This window comes from Eulemur rufifrons, chromosome 12 (genome assembly GCF_041146395.1).
Source record: "Eulemur rufifrons isolate Redbay chromosome 12, OSU_ERuf_1, whole genome shotgun sequence".
In the NCBI taxonomy this organism is placed as follows: Eukaryota; Metazoa; Chordata; class Mammalia; order Primates; family Lemuridae; genus Eulemur; species Eulemur rufifrons.
In genome coordinates this window covers 23,737,960-23,761,765 of record NC_090994.1, presented here as the reverse complement: position 1 = coordinate 23,761,765, position 23,806 = coordinate 23,737,960, and the positions used below count along the sequence as shown (strand labels likewise).

At 35.3% G+C, this 23,806-nt stretch overlaps 1 protein-coding gene across 1 annotated transcript in view; it reads right to left on the bottom strand.

Moving 5' to 3' along the window:
* LOC138393674 (disintegrin and metalloproteinase domain-containing protein 18-like) overlaps positions 1-23,806 on the bottom strand; it is a 105,756-nt gene that overhangs the window by 48,019 nt on the left and 33,931 nt on the right. The window contains exons 9-12 of the mRNA XM_069485053.1: positions 13,349-13,414; positions 9,635-9,706; positions 9,244-9,410; positions 8,124-8,205 (exon numbers count right to left, since the gene is read on the bottom strand). Coding sequence (XP_069341154.1) covers positions 8,124-8,205; positions 9,244-9,410; positions 9,635-9,706; positions 13,349-13,414 — 387 coding nt within the window. The remainder of the gene's footprint in view (positions 1-8,123; positions 8,206-9,243; positions 9,411-9,634; positions 9,707-13,348; positions 13,415-23,806) is intronic.

Sequence of the window (23,806 nt, the reverse complement as noted above, 5' to 3'; positions counted from 1 at the left end):
TTTCTACATGAACTTCCTATATATTGATAAAAATAGATCAACAAAAGTGCTATGTAGAAAATAAAGTACACCAATAGAAAATTTTATGGAAGACTATAAGATAATGTAATTATTAATAGATAAGATAACTAAGTTACACTCTTTGTGTAACTGATACTGATATTTAAACCAAGAAATAAAGTCTGGGAAATGACCCAATAATATGACCATGGGTAGTGGGGTGGAACAGGACCTGCTGGAATGGTCATGTACACTAAGTGAAGAGACGAAATGACAGGACAGAATCTAGAGATATAGATACAACCATGGTTTAAAAAATTTGAAATGAGAAGCTATTAAAAAATGACTGGTAGCAGTGCAGAGTGGAAATATATTTCATATTATTTAGCTTTGATAAATAGAGCATGACATCTTTCTTGGTCCTTTAATCATTACAAGCAGAATTCTGAGAATATCTATAATTTTCTATATCAATTGAAATTTATAATGAGAAAATTTAAGTAATGCATACCTAAAAGGAAAAAAAAAAAAGACTGTGTATATGTGTGTGCACACGTGCAGCTGAAAACATAGACTAGATCTAGCAATGGATGTAATAACTATAATAAAAATAATTCTACCATCCTATAATAACTATGCTTGAAAGTCACCATGTCAGAATTTGACAGCAGATCAAAGCCAGAAAAGAATATGAGGGATAACATCTGGGCTGACCATCAAGTTTTGGGGCAAGATATAAGAACCAGAAGATGGATTTTTAACGTCAAATCAGAGACAGAGACATGATATTGTATATCTATAATTATATAGTTAAAAATAAATCCTTAGTACAAAGTCATGCAACAGAAGGGATCTTCTGAAAATAAAACAACTCCCTACTTAAACTGTACAAGAAGAGAGATGACACAAATAATTAATATCAGTATTAAAAAAGAACATCACTACAGATTAAAAAGAGCTCCAAAAATCTCCCAATAGTCAACATATTCCTGAATAAGTAGACAAAGGTGGAGGTACCACATGTCCAGATTTTAAAATATATTATACATCTACAACATTCAAAATTGTATGTTACTGGCATAAAAACAGATCTATAGAACAATGGAACAGAACAGACAATGCAGAAATAAATTCAATCATTTATAGTCAACTGATCTTTGACAAGGGTACCAATAATACACCGTGGGGAAAGGATAGTTCCTTCAGTAAATGGTGTTGGAAAAACTGTATATCCATATGCAGAAGAATGAAATTGGATCCATATCTCACAAAATATACAAAAATCATCTCAAAATGGATTAAAAACTTAAATGTAAGACCTGAAATTATAAAGTACTGAAAAATGAACACACGCACAGGAAAGAAGCTTCTTGACATTGTTCTGGGTGATTTCTTGAATATGAAACCAAAAGCACAAGAAACAAAAGCAAAAAAGACAAATGGGACTGCATCAAACTAAAAAGCTTCTGCACAACTAAAACAGTGTGAAATGACAATCTGTGGAATAAGAGACAGTATTTGCCAACCATATATCTATTAAGAGTTTAATGTCCAAAATTTATAAGAAATTCAAACAACACATTGACAACAAAAGAAATCAAATAAGCAGATTTAAAACTGGGCTGAAAACATATGTAGACATTTTCTAAATTAGGACATAGAAATGGCCAACTGCTCTATGAAAAGGTGCTCAACATTATTAAACATCAGGAAAATGTAAATTAAAACACAACTTATCACCTCACATGTATCAGAATGGTTATCATCAAATAGACAAAAAGTAGCAAAATCAGAGAGAGTATTTAAAAAAAGGAATCCTTGTACATTGTTGGGGACAATGCAAATTGGTACAGGCATTATGTAAAACAGTATTGAAGTTCTTTTAAAATTAAAAATAGAACTACCATATGATCCAGTAATCCCCCATCTGGATATATATCTCATAGAAACAACATCAGTATCTCATACAGATTATCAAAGTTTCCATTTTCATTGCAGCATTATTCACAATAGCCAAAATAGGACAACAACCTACCTGTCACCAATGGATGAATGGATAATTTTCTTTTTCCCTCTCTCTCTCTTTCTCTGTCTCTCACATAAATATATTTGTGTATGTGTATATATGTATATTATATAAATTTCTTAACGTATATATACATATAATAGAAAATTATCGGCCCTTAAAAAAAGGAAATCCTGTCATTTGCAACAATATATATGATATAGATAAACCCAGACAGTATTACACTAAGTGAAACAGAGACACAGAAAGACAAATATTAGATATAATATCATATCATCAGCAAAGAGTGAGAGTTTGATCTCTTCTGTTCCCATTTGGACACCCTTGATTCTGCTCTCTTGCCTGATTACTCCTGCAAGGACTTCCAGGACTATGTTGAAAAGCAATGGGGATAGTGGGCAGCCTTGTCTGGTTCCAGTTCTAAGTGGGAATGCTTTCAATTTTTCCCCATTCATCATGATGTTGGCTGTGGGTTTGTCATACATGGCTTGTATCATTTTTAGGTAGGCCCCATCTATGACTATTTTGTTAAGCGTTCTTATCATAAAAGGGTGTTGAATTTTGTCAAATGCTTTTTCTGCATCTATTGAGAGGATCATATGGTCTTTGTTTTTGCTTCTATTTATGTGGTGAATTACATTTATAGATTTGTGTATGTTGAACCATCCCTGCATCTCTTGGATGAAGCCCACTTGGTCGTGATGGATTATTTTCTTGATAAGCACCTGAATTCGATTTGCTAGGATTTTATTGAGAATTTTTGCATCTATATTCTTAAGGGATATTGGTCTGTAGTTTTCCTTTTTTGTTGATATTATATCTAGAAAACCCCAAGGATTCAACCAAGAGACTCCTGGAATTGATAAACAAATTCAGTAAAGTCTCAGGATACAAAATCAATACACACAAATCAGAGGCATTCATATATGCCAGTAACAGTCAAACTGAGACCAAATCAAAGACTCAATGTGCTTCACAATAGCAACAAAGAAAATAATGCACCTAGGAATATATTTAACTAAGCAGGTAAAAGACCTCTACAGGGAGAACTATGAAACACTGAGGAAAGAGATAGCAGGGCACATAAACAGGTGGAAAACCAAACCATGCTCATGGATCGGAAGAATCAACATTGTTAAAATGTCTATACTACCCACAGTGATCTACAGATTCAATGCCATCCCTATTAAATTGCCAACATCATTTTTCACAGATAGAGAAAAAATAATTTTAGCAAAAGCAATTTTAGGCAATAAGAACAAAATGGGAGGTATCAATTTATCAGACTTCAAACTATACTACAAGACTGTGGTTATTAAATCGGCTTGGTATTGGCACAAGAACAGACACACAGACCAGTGGAACAGAACTGAGAATCCAGATATAAAACCATCCTCACATGGCCATCTCATCTTTGACAAAGCAGACAAAAACATACACTGGGGAAAAAATTTCTATTCAATAAATGGTGCTGGGAAAACTGGATAGCCACATGTAGAAGCCTGAAACAAGACCCGCACCTTTCACCTCTCACAAAAATCAAATCACGGTGGATAACAGACTTAAACATAAGGTGTGAAACTATAAGAATTCTAGAAGTAAATGTGGGAAAAACTCTTATAGACATTGGCCTAGGCAAAGAATTTATGAAGAAGACCCCAAATGCAATCAAAGCAACAACAAAAATAAATAAATGGGACCTGATCAAATTAAAAAGCTTCTGCATACCCAAAGAAACTGTCACGAGAGCAAACAGACAACCTACAGAATGCGAAAAAATTTTCACATACTACACATCCGATAAAGGGCTGGTAACTAGCATCTATTTAGAACTCAGGAAAATCAGCAAGAAAAAATCAAGCAACCCTATCAAAAATGGGCAAAGGACATGAATAGAAATTTTTCAAAAGAAGACAGAAGTATGGCCAACAAACATATGAAAAATGTTCAACATCTCTAATCATCAGGGAAATGCAAATCAAAACCATAATGAGATATCACTTATCTCCAGTGAGAATGGTCTTTATCAAAAAGTCCCAAAACAATAAATGTTGGCGTGGATGCGGAGAGACAGGAACACTCCTACACTGCTGGTGGGACTGCAAACTAGTGAAACCCCTGTGGAAAGCAATATGGAGATACCTTAAACAGATACAAGTAGACCTACCATTTGATCCACCAATCCCATTATTGGGCATCTACCCAAAAGAACAAAAGACATTCTATAAAAAAGACATCTGTACCCGAATGTTTATAGCAGCACAATTCACAATTGCAAAGATGTGAAAGCAACCCAAGTGCCCAGAAATACATGAATGAATTAATAAAATGTGGCATATGAATACCATGGAGTATTACTCAGCTATAAGAAACAATGGTGATATAGCACCTCTTGTATTTTCCCGGATAGAGCTGGAACCCATTCTACTAAGTGAAGTATCCCAAGAATGGAAAAATAAGCACCACATGTACTCACCATCAAATTGGTTTCCCTGATCATCACCTTAGTGCACATTTGGGAATAACACTAACTGGGTGTTGGGCAGATGTTGTGGGAGGGGATGGGATGGGTGTATACATACATAATGAGTGCGATGCACACTGTCTTGGGGATGGACACGCTTAAAGCTCTGATTTGGGGGGAGGGGGGCAAGGGAAATATACATAACCTAAAGTTTTGTACCCCCATAATATGCTGAAATAAAAAAGAGAAAGAGAAATACTGTACGATCTCACTTATATGTGGAACTTAAAATAGTCACACTCATAAACACATAGTATAGAATGGTGGTTCCCAGATTTGGGGCATTGAAGGAAATGAAGAAACGTTGGTCAAAGGGAACAAAGTTTCAGTTATGGAAGATGAATACAGTCTGGATGTCGAATGTACAGCATTGTAACTATAGTTGACAATACTGTATTATATACCTGAAACTTGCTAAGAGTGTAGATCTTAAGTGTTCTCAACACATGCAAAAAGTACACCAATGCAAGGTGATGGAAATGCTAGTTTGAGTATTGTGATCATTTCATAACATGATACATGATACATGATATTCATATATGTAGAGCAAGACATCAAATTGCATACCTTATTTGTCAGTTATATCCCAATATAGCCAAACATGCATAGAAAGAAAAAAAATTCAAAAAAAGGAAAATTCAGACTTCTAGAGAGGAAGTCTGAAAGCAAAAAAATACACTGGAAGAGATTTACATCTTAATAGAAAATATTTTTTAAAAAATTAATAACCTGGAAGACACAGCAATAAAAACCTCTGTAAAACAAAGTGCAGAGACAAAAATCAAAAGACTAAGTCAAATTAATGGAGCATCTGTGAGGTGTGGGAATTATATTATCTTAATATAGGTTTATTTGTAGTTCCCACATGAGAAAAATCAAGGGGAACTAAAAACATTTGAGTGTATTACAGCTGAAACATTTTAAAATTTGAAAATCACCATAAGCCTAAACATTCAAGAAGCTCAACAAATGACAAGTAAAAGAATTATGAGCAAAGACCCTTTTAGATGTTGAATTGTGTCCCCCTAAAAATACATATGTTGAAGTCCTAGCCTCTGTTAAAATGAGGTCATTAGTATGTGCCCTTATCCAATATGACTGATATTTTTATAAAAAGAGGTAGTTTAGATACAGAGACAAAGACACAGAAAGATGTGAAGATTAAGGCAGATATTAGGATAATGCATCTATAAGCCAAGTGGTGCCAAAGATCGCTAGCAAACTACCAGAAGCTAGGGCAGAGGCATGGAATAGATAATCCTTCAGACCCCTCAGGAGGAACCAACTCTGCTCACGTTAATTGCAGAGTTCTATTTTCTGCAGAGCTGAGAGGCAATAAATTTCTATTGCCTAAGTCACTGAGTTTGTGGTATTTTGTTATGGCAGCCATGGGAACTCAATACAGACCATCGAATACATCACAATCAAAAGTAGTACATCGCTTAAAGTACCCAGGCAAGGGGGCAGGAGTACATTACATAGTGAGGAACGAAGGTAAAAATTACAGCAAACTTATAATCAGAAAATACAAAAGAGAAAATGGGGTGGGGGGGCGGGATTCTCTATTGCTCTTGAAGAAAACAACAACAACCAAAAAAACTCCTGCTGATTTAGAATTGTATACACAGAGAAATGTCTTTTAAAAACTAGGATAAAGTGAAGACTTTTGGGTCATGCAAAAACTGAAAGAATTCATCACCAGCACAATCACATTACAAAAAAAAAATGTTAAACCAAATCCTTTATGAAGGAAAAAATGATAGTAGTCAGATTCACTCTAATGAATGAAGTAAACTATAAATGGAAAATAATTGAAAAATAATTTTTTATTTTTTAAAATTCCTTTTTAAAATGAGAGTTCACAGCACCTATAATAATAACATATTTGGGGTTTATAATGCATGTATGGCAAAATAAGCAAAGGCTGGGAGGTGGGAAATGAAAGAATACTGTTATATGTCTCATATACTACATGTGAAGTAGTATATACTTAATGAAAATTAGAGTTGATAAGTTCATGACATATGCTAGAATCCATAAAGCAACCACTAAAAAGGGGTGAAGGTTACAGTTAATAAACCAAAAAAGGAGATTAAATGGAAAATACTCAACCAAAAAGAAGGCATAAAAGAGTGGACATGAAGCAAAAAAGATAAGGGATTAGTCAACATTAAACACAAAGATGATAGATTTTCACGAAATTTTAATAGTCTAAATCCCCCCCAAAATCAATATAATTATATATTTAGGAAAAAAATAAAAGTTACAAACCCTAGGCAAGTTTACCTTAGTTCATTATTTGGGTCCCTAGGAAATAAAACACAATTCAAATAAGGTATATAATTATAAGGGAATAACAGAAGAGGTGGAACATAGCTCTGATGAGCTCTTAAAATGTTAAGGTCCAACTTCAATGATAGGAATAACTTAAATAATAATTTTTACTTCAATAGAATTTCCTATTATTACTTAAATCAATAGATAATGTCTACAGTTAAATGGGCAAGAAACTCCATGGGCATAGTTTTTAGCAATATAGAGTGAAAGAATGAACAGACTATTCCTACACCTATAAACAAGGATGATATTTACAGACATAATCTGGAGAGAAATAGAGCAGACGCAATAATACTCACTGTGTACTATCTACATAAGGTTCAAAGAGAGGTAAAACCAATCTAGGGTGATTGGTGTCAGGATCGTGGTTTCCTTGCCATGTGTAGTACTTAGGAGGAAGAATGATTCACAGGTGTTGACAATATTCTATTTCTTGATTTTTGTGGTGTTTATATCTATATGTTATCTTGGTAAAAATTGAGCTGTTCACTTATGACTTGCACAATTTTCTCTATACACTGTATTTTGTACTTCAGAAACCCCTTTATTTGAGAAATGAATATGAAGTTATATGATAGTAGGAGAAATTTTTTAAAACTTTGAGAAACAGGATTTAAGGGGTATACATTATGCAGGCAACTGATTTGTTTCCCAGTATTAGTCTTGTAACACAATTTGTATTTTTAATATGTATGTATGTGTTACTTGATGAAAATAAAAAAAATTAAAAAGATAAAACAAACTAGAGTTAAATGTTTCAACATGTATGTATCTTTTAAAAGACCATTCAGAATAGTTCTAAAATAATATATAAATAAGAACAATGCAGGAAATAATATAAATTGATTATGGATACATGCATTTGTAAAAATATCATAAAGTGGCAAGCACCAATTCATGACTTTTGCTATTTCTTGAATGCAGAGGAAACATGTAGGAGGCTTTAACTTTCCTCTAATGTTTTATTTCTTTAAAAATTAAATGTTAGTGTCCATGGGGACTAGTTGGTGAGTGGGTATACTAATAATATTTGTTCATATTATATTCTTTCCATTTGAAATTTATAATCAAATAAAATTTCCAACATTCTAATAATTCTGTCCTAACAAAATAATAATGAATATACATATACAGAAAAAAAGCAAGTTGTTTTACACTATTTAATCCCTTAAATTTTATAAAATATCATGTAAGATTTTAAAAGTAATAATGTAAATAAGGATAAAAATTACATACCATAGCAAGACCAGCATCGTAATTTTTATTGCATATCGTGCCAGGAAATGTTGCTCCCATATATGTAGGATGTTTCCTGTAACTACATCATTATAATATTGTTATTTTATTAACATATTCAGAACAATTTAAAAGTTTATTAAATTAAATCTCCATTTCATAAAATTTTAAAATGACTTTGCAAACAGATGAAGTTCCAAAATAGATGACATCTAATATATTACACAAAATGCTCAAATTATTAAAAGGTACAATTTATTTATTTATTTATTTATTCATTCGGAGACAGAGTCTTGCCTTGTTACCCTCGCTAGAGTGCCGTGGGGTCAGCATAGCACACAGCAACCTCAAACTCCTGGGCTCAAGTGATCCTCCTGCCTCAGCCTCCCCAGTAGCTGGGACTACAGGCATGCGCCACCATGCCCGGCTAATTTTTTCTATTTTTAGTAGAGGCAGGGTCTCGCTCTTGCTCAGGCTGGAATAAAACTTCAGAGCTCAAGTGATCTCCTGCCTCAGCCTCCCCCAGTGCTAGGATTGGGGGCGTGAGCCACTGCGCCCTCCCAATTTATTTTAATACCAACGTTTTTTCCTCATCTAACTCCTAGATTGGATGTAATTTTACTATGTCAAAATCAATTTAGTTTGGTCATTAAAAGTTAAAAAGAATAGAATCCTTAATTTGTAAAAGAGGCAAACTTGCCCTAAAGGTAAGCACTTTTTAAAATAAATAATATCAAACTATTGCCAAATCATCTTAGTCAAAAAATAGACAAGACATGAATAACATACAATGGATAATTGTAATTGAATGGTGACAATTTTTACATCACTAAAAAGCTAATGGTTATAAGTATTCTGTAGTAAAGTCAATATCATAAAAGTTCATGAAATGCAGATTTTTCCCACAATTATACTCCAAAGTATACTGATATAAAACTCATTATTGTCATTTTTATTATATTCCCAAGTACACTATCATCTCCATGTCAAAATCTATATTTTTAAAACATTTTCAAGGAAGCCTAGCAAGAGTTGAAGAACATAATAAATGCATTAAATTATCAATTTAATGGAATTACGCATAATGCATCTCTTTAGTAATGTAAAACATTGTGCTTACATCAGTAAGTATGCTATGTCATGGGGCCGTAGGATGAGATAGTCCCGTTTCCAGGCCAAAAATTTTTGTAATATGTCATTAGCATCCCCAGTGGTGGAAATCTGGTTTTTATCTGACCACAATTCCAAGGAGGACAGTGTAACAGTCAACTTGAACTGGGTAAACATCTAAAAATAAGATTTATGGTATATTTTTCAAGTAATACAAATCATTACATTAAAATAGTACATGCAAAATAAATAAAACAGTGCATAAAAATAAATCAAAGGTTCATATTAGTTTGAGTATTAAACTAATAAACAATATTTGTCATTAATTTGCCATGATAGAATGAAAGTTATTTTAAATTAATTTTCATTAAATTAGAAATAGCAAAAAGTAAAAAACTTACAGTGTTGACAAGCCCAAAAATCTGGATAATTTTCTGAGTTACAGCCATCATTTCAGATCCCATATAATCATACTGAAAAAAAATTATTGTTTATGATTTTTAAAAAATGCAAATAAAAGGAACTTTTAGATGGTGAATATACCTTGGTGATACCAGGCAGAAAAAGCATAGGGTTTGCCAAACAATATAAAGCATACTAATACAAGATGATAATTTTTATAGTAAAACAAACAACAAAAGGAAAAAAGCACACTTGGGCACTCAAAATAAATTCTTACATGTTATATATTTTAAAGACACTCTCAAGCAGAAAAAAAATGAAATCATTAAGAGGTACTAAAATAACTATACAGGTTTCTCTCTATTATAAAAGTATTTCTTGAGCTAGAAATTTTTTACAATACAGAGAGAATTAATGGAAGATCTCCCATTGCACACTTGGTAAATAAATAAGAGCAAATAAATAAACAAAAAATAATTGAAATGCACAGATATAACTATAGGAATAAAGATATAAATCACCATGATTTTTAGTGAAAATTATGTGAAATGAATGACTCAAAAAGTTTGAAAAGAATAAAATGGGATAATGTAAGAGAACAAGAGGAAAAAATGCTGTCCCTTAAATTTCACAAGTTATTGAAAATATATGGACTCATGTTTGGGCTTTAAATATATTTGATTTTGGAGTTATATTTGGAAAATGCTTAATATCTCTCCCAAACTACCAATTTTACAAGTTGAAAATAAGGAATCCTACAAAATCTTAGAAATTGTTATGACTTGCTCTTTAATAATTACAATAGAGGATTAGTGCTTATAGGTGCTGATTTTAAAAAGTAATATAAAATTAATGATGCATTTCTATTGATTGAATTAAAAATTAAATATATTTTAAAGAAAATGTTTTACTTGTCATTAAAAAATACTGTATCTGGTAAGTGTTAGATATGTGAAACATATTCTTCTGCAAGATACAAACAAAAATAGTAATTTAGGACAATCTCTTTGTGAATACCCAAGATCATCAAATAGTAGAAATATAATTTCTTATACCAAATGTCATAACACCTTGGATGGTATTGCTAACTCCAAAGGTTTATATTATAAAGATAAATTTGTCAATGTATAAGAAAGACATAACAATGCTTCATTATTAGGAACTAATACATATCATCAAAATATGACAAGCCAAATTGACACAACTGAAAAAACTTAAGAAACCCACAATAATAGTTTAATACATTAAGCCAATTCTTTCAGTAACTGATAGAACCTGAGAACAAATTTGGTAACATAGAAACCCTGAACAACATTGTTAAAATATTTGTTTGATCTCATTAACATGTATAGAGCTCTGCAGAAGGCAGTATACACTACATATACAGGCATACCTCATTTTATTGTGCTTTGCTTTACTGCACTTTGCAAAAATTGCATTTTTTACAAATGGAAAGTTTCCGGCAACTGTGTTTGTTGAGCAAGTCTATGGGTGCCACTTTCCCAGCATAACTCACTCTGTGTCTCTGTGTGAACATTTTTTAAGCAATAATATTTTTAAATTAAGGTATGTACCTTGTTTTTTAAGACACAATGCTACCAAACAGAGTACAGTATATTGTAAACATAAATTTTATCTACACTGGGAAACCAAAAACTTTGTGTAGCTTTATTGAGATACGTGCTTTCTCATGATGGTCTGAAACTTAACCTGCAGTATCTCTGACATATGTCTATAACAAGGCAAAATCTAATAAATCCTTTCAAATGCATACGGAATATTTACAAAATTGACCATAGTCTAGGGTGTAAAGGAAATAAAATATTAATACATTTCAACATATATACATACTTTAGAATATTTTTTTTTTACCAGTGTGGAGTAAATGAACAACAAAAATATAATAAAAATTCTTGGCTGGGCGTGGTGGCTCACGCCTGTAATTCTAGCACTCTGGGAGGCCAAGGCGGGTGGATCACTCGAGGTCAAGAGTTTGAGACCAGCCTGAGCAAGAGCAAGACCCCGTCTCTACTAAAAATAGAAAGAAATTATCTGACCAACTAAAAATATATACAGAAAAAAAATTAGCCGGGCATAGTGGCACATGCCTCTAGTCCCAGCTACTCGGGAGGCTGAGGCAGGAGGATAGCTTGAGCCCAGGAGTTTGAGGTTGCTGTGAGCTAGGCTGATGCCACGGCACTCACTCTAGCCCGGGCAACAAAGCGAGACTCTGTCTCAAAAATAAATTAATTAATTAATTAATTAAAAAAATAAAAATTCTCAATTTTTTTTAATCTAAGCAGTACAGTTTTAAATTAATCAAGGGTTAAATACACAAACACATAGAAAATAATTTTTTAAAATCTATTTTTAATGAAAATAAGACAAATCAAAATTTGTCTCATAAAGCTACTTTATCTCCCTCCACTGCCACAGACTGCTACCTGCTCGGACCGTGGTCCTGCCTGGAGTCCGTGTGGAGTCCTCCCATCAGACAACAGGCACAGTGCAGATTGGGCAGCATCCACAGCCATCCGAAGCTCTCAGGGCCATGGCACTAAGGTGGCACCAGGCTGGGGAGGGAGTGGACTAACTAGATGCTCCCCTGTGCCATATCCAGGACTGGAAGCCAAGCACCCCTCCCCTACAGCACAGCAAGATCTGAGCAGGGGCATTGACTGGGGAACAGCAGGTGCTTGACCTGGGAGGGCTTTGGGTGACTGCTTTGGCAGGTCCTGAGTGAAGTGGGGAGAACTTCATGGTCCCTGGACCACTGGAACGGACCTCCACCCACATGACTGGGCATCCACGCTATCCCCGAGTCTGGAGTCTGCAGAACAGCCTCCCACATGCTTGGCCCGGACTCTGCTATCCAGGCCCCAACTGCATCCTGCCTGCTCAGCCCTGAGCACACCCTCCATGTCAGATGAGCCCCCTCAACACGCTCCGCCCTGCTTCTGGCTCAGAGGCTGTGTTCAGAAGCCCTGCTTCAGGCTCATCCTGAGTCCTGGCTCTGAGGTTCTCACCCCGGAGCCTGAGACTCTGCCTCTGTGCCTTCAGAGCTCCTGCCAGGCCCAGGACACCATTCTCAAGACTCCAGAGCTGTGCCTGGACCACAAGACTTCACCCCGGAGCCTCCACCACCACTGCAGGGCCAGAGGAGCTGCTCCAAAGTCCAATGCCCCACTAGGGACACCCCAACCTCGAGCCACCAGTACAACATGACCTAGTTCAAGCAAATTCCCACAGCCTGGGAACATACGACCATTGTCTAGATAGCCTCACCCAGCTGCTACTGTTCACTTCTGGTTAGAGAAATACCCACAACAGCAGCCTCAGTGAAGAGGGTCTTGCCTGGCTCCCAAATGGAACATCCTACAACTATCTGGTGAATGATGCAACACCCGGCACAAAGAGCATTCAGCACAGGCTTGAGCAGAGGCAATCACAGGCTAACAGAACAAAGGAGAACAGCTGCATTACATGCCTCTAGTGCACATGCCCCTCCTCTGCCACAGCAACATTCCAGGATAGGAGGGAAGAGGGGAAGGAAAGGAGGGGGGGAGCAGGGACAGAGGGGAGGACAAGGGAGGGAAGAAACTGAGCAAAGGGAAGGAAGGGAGATAGGAAAGAGGGAGAGAAGGAGGATGGGAAGGAGGGAAGAAGAGAGAGTGGGGAGGAGATAGGAGGGCAAGAAGGAAAATTTTACTTACCAAAGCTTTCTCCACTATAATGTGCACTTCTAGATAGCGGGGTAATAGTTCTGAAAAAAATTGTTTCTGGAAAAACAACAACAACAAGGGATTTACCAAATGTATCAAATTTGTTAAGAGCAAAAGGTGACATGCAAATAAGACAAAAAATGCACATAAAACATTCATGAGGACTTAAATATAAAAACCAATTGCAAAGTAGAAAATTTCACTTCAAAACATATTCCAGGCTTAGAAGTTTTCCAATGAGGCTGCTAAAATCATGTAGGAGTCTAAAGTGTTCTCTGTTAGCATCGAATGAGAAAGAAAGAGAATGTAAAGATACACATCTGTTGTCTTCCTGGGATGACAAGTGTGCTCCACCAGTTCACACTTGAGAATTCCTTGCCGACTGTCTTCTCGAAGACTGGTAACACCAACTGTGGCAGGCTGGAAATCATGCATTTATCCAGTACAAAATGTAAGAAATGTTTGAGAACTTACAGAAATTCAGGCAAATAGTGTGATTTGCCTATTAACCTCATGGGTGCACAGGAAAGAACAGAATGCAAAACAGCAGAAATAATTCAAAAGCTTCAGAGCATAGGTCTTGTACCCCATTTGATGTGGTACAAAAATTCTTGACTGTGCCATAACAGGTACTTTACAAATCATCAAGCTATTACAGCATCACTTAGCACTTTACTGGTGATCTCTACCTGAGCTATAGTTCTATCATACTGAAAGGCCCTTTCACATATAGAAATTCCAGGGAAACCAAAATGTCTCCTTTGATCCAAGCATATTGGTCTGCAAACGTTAAGAGTAAAGAGAGTATATCACCCAACTCTCTCTTGGTCTGTATGGATTCTCCTGAAAAGTCTACTGCCAGGCACAGTGGAATTCCCTTATGTGTCACTTGCTTCTTTTATCTTGCTGTTTTCAGGATCCTCAATTTGTATTTGACCTTTTAGAGTTTGATTATGGTATGTCTTGGGATTGCTTTATTTGGTTTGAATCTGATTGGTGACCTTTGACCTTCCTGTACCTGGACATTTGTATCTTTCTCTGGGTTTGGAAACTTTGCTGATATTACTTTTTTCAATAAGCTTTCTATCCCTTTTTCATTCTCTAGTCTTTCTTGAATCCAAACAATATGTATATTTTTTTTCTATTCATGGTGTTCCATAGATCCCATAAGTTTTATTTGTTTCTTCTCATTCTTGTTTTTCTTTTTTTCTCCTCTGTGTAATTTGCAATAGCCTATCATTGAAATCACTGATTCTTCCTTCTGCTTACTCAATTCTGCTGTTGATGCTCTCTATTGCATTTTCACTTCATTTATTGTACTTTCAGTTCCAGGATTTTTTATTTTTTTTTATTTTATTTTATCTATTAATTTTATCTGATAAATTTTTGAATTGTTCCTCTGTCTTTTTTTTTTTTAATTTTGCTGAGTTTTCTTAAAACAGCTATTTTGAATTCTTTGTCTGCCACATTGCTCGTCTTCATGTCATTGGATCAGTTGTTGGCACCTTGTTTTATCACTTTAGTAAGGCCATCTCTCCTAGGCTAGTCTTATTCCTTATAGACATTTATCTCTGTCTATGCATTGGCTAAGTAGGTATTTATTACAGTCTTTGAACTCTGGGTTTGGTTGTGACTTCTCTTTCAGTGGGCTTATATAGAAATTCTGAGGGGACTGACTGTTGTGATATATTTCAGCACTAGAGGATGCCATAAGTCCAGGGTAAGTACATATCTAATGACGGTTTTGCCACTGATGGGCACTGGGAGATCCACAAAGAGCAGCCAGGCCTTATAAGAGAGCCAGTTGGGTTCTCAAGTTCAGAGGATCTATGGAGTGTGCTTCCTGCAGTGTGGCACCTATAAATAGCCTCTCTGCTGTGACACCTCCTCCGGCAGTAATGAGCCACTTCCTAGTTCCACGCACTGACAGCATTAGCCCTTTTTGTCCCTATCTGCCTCAGGTTGTTAAGCCCCACTGATATTTGTGGTGCTCACTGTGGGACAATTCAGGAGAAAGTCACCCACAGAGAGATCCAGAATGGTGTGGAAGCTGAATGCCCATCTCCAGCTTACTCATTTCAGTGTAGTGTCCAAAGGTACTTTCTACGTGTGTACCACAGGGGAAGGGACATTGTGGTCACAGAGAACTGATCCTCATACTACCTAATGGTGGTTTCACTTATTTTTGCTGTCCTAAGGGGCTTAGGACTTGCATGTTCAGGTTACTTTAGCTCTTGTGAAGGTAGTTGCATGCATAAATAGCTATTCAAACTGATGTTTTAGTGAGGGTACAATTGCTGAAGAGACCTACTCTGCCATCTTGCTCTACCCCCTCTATATGTTAGCTATTTTATTTCCTTTGACTTTCCATATGCCTTTTAGAACAGGCTATGTACAGCTACAAAATTTCTTGCTGGGATTCTGTAGGAATTATGTGTAACCTATATATCAATTTTTAAAACACTGAAATCTTTCTTATGCTGAGTTTCCCAATCCATGAACATGTTATCTGTCTCTGTTTATGTCTTATTTGATTTATTACACCAATATGATTTAGTTTTCAATATGTAAAGCCTGCACGCTTTGGTAGATACTTATCTTTTCCATTTTTGAGTGCTTATAAATGATATTTTAATTTTCGCTTACAGTTTCCACATATCCATTGTTAGTTTATTGAAGTAAAATGAATTTTTGTATGTTGATCTAGTATTTGGTGACTTTACTGAAAACTTATTAGTTCTAGAACATTTTTTATAACCCTTGTGATTTTTACAGAGATAATTACGTCATCTATAAAGAGGGGCATTTTTATATCTTCCTTTCCGATCCATGTACTTTTAATTTCTTTGTATTTCCTTAATGTCCTGCCTAGGAATCCAGTCCTATGTTGAATAGGTTGGAGAGAGTGGACATCCTTGCCTTTTACCAAATTTTAAGAAGAAACCACTCAGCCTTTCATTTTAAGTATTATATTTGCTGTGGGTTTTTATAAAAGGCATTAAATAGAAAAAAAAAAACTTGTCTCAGCATTGCTGAGAGTGTATATCATGAATGCTTGTTGAATTTTGTCCTGTTCTTTTGCCAAATCAATAGAAAAGAACACATGAGTTTTCTTCTTTAACCTAGTAATGTGGTGGATTATTTTGGTTGATTTCAAATAATAAACCAGACTTCCATTTCTGGAATAAACATTACTTGTTCATTATGTACCATCTTTTTATAAATTGCTGAATAATTTTTGATAATATTTTGTTAGAATTTTTGCATCTATATTCAAGTGATGTATTGGTTTGTGATTTGTCTGCTTTGCACAGTCTGTATCTTATTCTAGTATCAGAGTGATACTGTCCTCACAAAATTGTGTTCACTTCTCTTCAATTTTCTGGAGAAATTATACAGAAGTGGCATTATTTCTTCCCATTTATCAGAAATTTTATACAAAACCATTTAGACCAGAGAGATAGCATTGGAAAGTTTTCTAGTTAAAAATTCAATCTTTTAATTGTCATAGGACTATTCAGGTTGTTTATTTACTGTTGGTTGAGTTTTGGTAGTTTGTCATTTTCAAGATATTGGCCCACTTCATTTACATTGTCAAATTTATGTACCTAAAGTTATTTGTAATATTCCTTGGTTATATTTTTATGTCCACAGTGATATCTCCATTTAATTCCTTATATTAATAATTTGCTTGTTTCTTCTCCCATTTTTTCTTTGCTAGTCTTGCTAGAGGTTTATAAATCTTATTTGTATTTTCAAAGAACCATTCTTTCCCATTGATTTTTCTCTATTTTGTTTTTACATTCATTGATGTTTGCTACATCTTTATTAGCTTGTTTTTTGCATCTGCTTATTTGAATTCATTTTGCTTTTTCTTTCTAATATCTTGAAATGAGAAGTCACCTATTGTTTGGAGATTTTTCTTATTTTCTGATATAAGGATTTAATACTATAAATTGCCCTGCTACCAAGGTTTTAACCACTTCCCATAAATTTTTACCTATTATATTTTCATTTTTACTTTGTTGAATACATGTTTTTGTTTTCCTTAAAACTTTCTCTTTGACCAACCTATTACTTAGAAGTACATTGTTTTTCATGGAATACAAGGGCTGTCTGGAAAATATCTAACCATTGTTAATATGTAATTTTCATATTACATAGCTGGATAATTTCCAGACAGCTCTCACATATATTTACATCTTTTTCTTTTAACTTATGTGCTTCCTTATATTGAGAACAATTTCTTATAGATGGTACTTGAGTCACTTTTTTAAAATTCACTTTGCCAATCATATCTTGGTAATTGGTATATTTAGACTAGTTGCATTTAATGTAATTATTGATATGTTAGGGCTCTAATCTGCCATGTTATTATTTGTTTTTTCTTTTTTCACTCTCGTTTACACTTGTCTATTTTTTCCTATGGTGTTATACTTGAAAACTTTTGAGAGTCAATATTCATTTATCCATAATGGATTTTTTAATATATGTCTTTACATGGATTTTTTCCAGTGATGGCCCTGGGTATTATACCTAATTTATTACAGTCTACTGGGATTGACAATTTACCAATTTGAGTAAAATGTAGAAAAGTTACTCTCTTGCCTTTAAACAACCTTTACCCTCTCTTTATGATACAGTTTTAAACATTACAGTTGTTAAATATTCCCTTTATGCACATTGAGAATCACATCAATGTTATAATTTTTGGTTCAAACATCTTTATTTGCTGAAGCTTTCTATTTTTTTCAATTATTTCAAGCGTGTTCATAATTTAACCCATTTTGAAACATTTCAACACATGTTGAAACATTTTATAACTGTCTTAAATACTTGTCAAATATTTCAACATTTATGTCATCTCAGTTTTGGCACATGTTAATTGTCTTCTTTTATTCAAGTTGAGATTTTCCTGATTCTTGATGTATCAAGCATTTTTAATTGTATCCTGGACATGTTGAGTATTCTGTCATGAGTCTCTGGGTCACATTTAAACATTGTTTGGCAGGAGTACAACACTGCACTGGTGAAGCTCATTACTACCAGGCGGTGGTGGAAGTTCAGTTTCCCAGCTCAGCCTCCATTGCCACGCCAAGGCTCTGCTGATACTGCCTAAGTCTGGAAAGCGCTTGTGCCTATTTCTTCTGCTGATCTGGTCACCTATGGCACTTCTTGGGAGTGGAGCTTGTTATTACCAGGAGGCAGCCAAATTCCAGGCTTCCACTCACCTTCCTGAGACAATACCCCAGCGGGAAGTGGGAGAGCTCCCTTGCAGGAGGTGGAGGTGGAGGGTGGAGGTGGAGGTGGAGGTGGAAGCCCAGGCTTCCGCAGATACATCAGGGGAAGGGGTATTGTCACTGTCAATCAGAATGAAAGGACAGCTCTTCATTTTACCTCCTATGGCACTATTGGGCACAGATCAGTGGGTAGCTCTTTACATCCCTCTGAGACTACAAGTCTAGGCTCCTCACTTGGCCTTTGCTGAAAGGGGTGACTAAGGGGGCATCATTTTTCCTTCAGTATTTACGAGACTAGGATGATTATTGTTTAAAAGTTTCTGTTTTGTATGCTGTCCTTTTCCCAGAACTTTCACCATAAAGAACACCTTTTTCTTGGGACTTTTTGTTGCCACTAATTGGCATTTTCAAATTGTGTGGTGCATCTGTGCTCAGACCAGTGCATAGGAGGCAAAAATAAAAAAAAAATAATAATAATAAAAAACAACCAAACAAATAAAAACCCCCCAGAGAACTAACTGCCATATTGTTCCTTGTGCGTAGAGGTCACTAGCTTGTCTGCTTTCTTCTGTCCAACTTAGAGTGTTTTTATGTTTGTCTCATATGTAATGTCTAGGATTTTTAAGGTAGACTTTCTGGGGGAAATAGGGAGAGTGTGTCTACTTTGTCTTGTCCAGATCCATAGTGCTCAAAAGTTTGGAGTTATTTTGATTCTATGGATTAGATGAGACATCTAAATTATTATTGAAATTAATTCTATATTTAAAGTGTCTAATAACATTGACATAAAATTGATATTCTTTAACTGTTAATTTCCTTTTCAGCTAATAGGCAGAATGAATTAAGAGCTATGGCTTCAGTCTTTGTACATGTAAGATTGAATTTGAATAATGAGTAAAATGTTAGAAAATCAACGTCTGATAATACATAAAAAGTCATGACTGAAAGAGTGATATATAAAGAAACCTGCAACTGTACAAATTCAAGTATCAGCTTTAGGTATAGCATTTACAAAAACATTTTTTAATGTAAAATAGATACAGATGCTCCCTTGGCACATTTGTGATTTCTGGTTTTCAAATGGTCAGGTAGATGATGCTGAATTCTACAGTGGATAGTAAATATTTTCAGATGTGTACACAGCCATCCTCAAATTTCTTGAGGAATCAAATTATAATAGCAATTTTTTATTAAACATTTTAATTTTTAGCTCCCTGCTGCCAAAACTATTTACTGGAGAAAAGAAAAAGAAAGCAGTCCGCTCTGGTTTTTGGTTTCAGATCACCAATATGGAAAACTAGAAAAAGCATTTCTTCTGCAGGTACAGCAGGGTGAACGATGGACGAATGCATAGTAGTGAATCCATAAACTGCATAAACCCACTTCTATCTCATTAATGATACAAAAGGCTTAATCTTCGGTGAAAAGGGCAAAGAGACTTCTAGCGTAAAGGCACAGGAGAAATCCCTTACAGCTGGGAAAGGGAAAGGAGGAAAAAAATTCTACCTCGGTAGAGCCGGGAAGAAATACCTGCTGGGCCCTGCATTACATCTGGAGGAGAAGGGTGGGGACATGTGTGAGGAGGACATCCCAAACCACAATTCATAGTACCTGCCTAACGTCAGTGGAAAATCAGAAAACACCCCTGTTCTCTGCCTCATGCCAACCCCGTGTCCATTGCTAAAAGGTGTCAAGAAGAAATAACAGTGGAGATAGAAGAGGGTTCTGAAAGAGATAAATTTTGTCTGCAAAGACACAAAACAAAGCCAAGTGCAGAAACTGGAAGCCAAGAAGGAAACAAGCATCCCTGTGACAAATTATCCCTCACCATAACCACAAGTCATCACTAGAGAAATGTGAAGCTTGTGGTACACTGAGTAGCTGCAGCAACAACAAACTTCACACAGGCCTGTCTCTGACCAGACCAACACAAACTTTCAAGCAAACGACTTAGTAGAAGAAAAGATGAACTTATCTCTAAACCTAAAACATATTCTTCATAATTTAGTGGTTACTGCCATATGCAACGTCTGGCTTTCAACCAAAAAAGGAAGTGGAACACAAGGAGACAAGAACAAACACAGTCTGGAAGACATAAACAATCATGAGAATCAGGCTGATACATTGCACAGGTTGTGGAAGTATCGGAAAGGGAATTTAAAGCAACTTTAATTAATTTGTTAAAGGCCGTCATGGAAAAGATCACACAACATGCAAGATCAGACTTATAAGTTCAACATCAAATACTTCCATTGACCCAAGACAGAAAGGAGTTGGCTTTTCCTATCCATGTGTATTTAAAACTCATATTTTATCAAGTACCCTGGCATTTTGTTATTAGTAAGGAGGTGTTGGTTACTCTGAAATTGGAAAGGATTGAAGAAAGAGCAAGGGGTTCTCTCTGCTCGCCTCTGAGAGACATTTGTTATCACAATTTTCTCACCAACTTCTAGGAAACATTAATGACAGTCAAAGTAAATAGTGAAAGTCTGCTAAACGTATTTTGGATTGCTTTAATATAATTATTAATGAAAATGATCACTTAAAAATGCATCACTTAAGAACAAAGCTTAAAAATCTCTTATAAGGAAGACGCTGTGACAACAGACATAAACTACAAATTCCCTTCAAAAAATATATCCAAAACAGAAGTTTTAAAGAAAACAAATTGACCTCATAGACATCTGTAGGACCCTACACAATGCAACTGAAAAATGTAGAAAGAAACAAAGTCAAATATATTACCAAAACATGATGAAATTCAGTTAAAAATCAATACCAAAAAGATAGCTAGAAAATGCCCAAATATGTACACTTCTAAATGTGCCACAGGTCAATGGAGGATATCAAGGGAAATGAGAAACCATATTATATTAAAGGATTATACATATATGCCACGTAAAATTCATGAAATAGATGGACATCAGTGAAAATCAGAGTGAGGACCTCTGTAAATTCTGTCCCATATAAAACCAATGAGAGAATTGGCAACAATTATTAGAATCAACTTTTTCATGACTCTGGTATTAACCAAAAGCCTTGTATCATTCTGAGGAGCATTTATTCAAGAAAAATGACAGATCTTGGTACAAATAGCAGTCTTTGTGGAATTTGAGTTTGCTCTAGGTCCTTTCCCCATGAGTTGCAAACTATTATCTTGTATGTGTGGTGAATACTAGTAGACTGGAAACAACTGAAGAAAGCAGACTGTGGCCTGAGCATCTTCTAAACGTCGTCGTTCTCAGAGAATTGTCGTGATCTGACCTATATGGTGCTTCCTAGAAGACACGCCTCAAGCTTGTTTCTGTTTGACTTAAGTCAGACCTCGCCTAGTATGAAGTATCTTTTTCCCAAAGATATTTGTTAAAAATAATTACAGCCATGGTTTTTAGCTTTGCATGTGGTAAATAACAGTGAATAACAGTGGGGCAAACAATGGACTAACCACAAAGGTTAAAAGCGAAAGCCCAGAGAACGGGATGTCTATGTGGGCTATGAAAAGTAAAGGCAAATTTCTGGGACTCTAGAAACCCACACGCATGTACAGGGATGAGCACACGCCCAGGGCACTGTGCATGCTTAGGAAAGGCCTGAAAAGATCCTCAACTCCCACCTCCAGCTGACCTTGAGGCTCTCTGCAAGCAGGAAGTGAAATGAAAGGCAGAGTTGTGAGCTACCTGGCTGAGGGGCGGAGTGCACCAGCATGCACAGAGAGCCTCATCCTCCAGGTCACAGCAGACAGACCTCAGTGGAAACACAGAAAAACAAAGAAAATGGGTTTTAGAGAGCCAGTTCAGAAAAGTCACCAAACAAACAAAAACTACAACAAATAGTAACAACGAACAACAACAACAACAACAACAACAACAAAAAACAGGAGGAGGAGGTAGAACTAGATTTCCAGAATTATAGCATTATATTATATTATTTGGAATATCCGGTTTCAGTTTTCAAAAAAATTGAGACATCCAGTGAACCAGATGAGTATGGCCCATGCACAGGGATAAAACCATTAGGATGAAGACTAGACTTTGAACTTGATAGAAAAATACTTTAAATTAGCTATTTTAAATAATTTCTTTTTTTTATTTCAGCATATTATAGGGGTACAAAAGTTTAGGTTATGTATATTTCCCATGCCCCCCCCAACCCCCCGAGTCAGAGCTTCAAGCGTGTCCATTCCCCAGACAGTGTGCATCGCACTCATTATGTAGGTATACACGAATCCCCTCACCCCCCACAAGAGTTAAAGGACACCACGTATAAACAACTAATAGAAAGTAATGATATCTCACAAAAGACAAAATATCAATAGAGGGATAAAATGACAAAAAATAGAAATTCTAGAATTAAAACATACGACAGCAAGTTAGATATTCATTAAAGAGGCACAGGGCAGATTTGAGCAGGCAGAAGAAAGAATTAGTGAATTTGATGATAGATCAACCGGGATTATATCATCTGAGGAAGAGAAAGAAAAAAGAAGGGAGAAAAATGCTCAGAGCCTAAGAAACCCATGGGACACTCTCAAGCATGTCAACACATATGTGACAGGACTACCAGAAAGAGAGGGAGAGACAAAGGGGCAGGAAAAATATTCAGAGAATTAATGACCCAAATCTTTTCAAAGTTGACTTCAAAACACAATTTATAGACTCAAAAAGTGCTATAAACTCCAAGTAGGGTAGACATAGAGGTCCACTCACACACACATTATAAGCAATCTGTAAAAGGCAAAGAAAGAATTTTGAAGGAAACAACAGAGAAATGACTCAATATGTACGAGGAATTCTCAGTAATATTAATAGCAGACTTTTTACCAGAAACTATAAAGGCCAGATGGTGATGGATTGAAATATTCAAAGCGTTGAAAGAAGGAAACTGTCAAACAAGAATTCTATATCCAGACTACCAGAAAATTAAGAGAGTTGAGTAATAAACTTTAGAAAGACATGTTCAGGCAGTATGTAAAGGTATATATCAAAATATTAAAAGTAACTTTACCAGGGTACTGGAAATAACAGTGACTGTTACCTTTCTGCATTTCTAAACTTTTTCAATGATATGTGTGTTGTTTGAAAAAACATAGAAAATAAATAAGCATTGAATAATATATCATAAAACAATAAATATGAAATATATAATTTTTCAAATATTTTATATGGAATTTGGATGTTTTATTTAAAGATATACTAAAATATATAAAAGT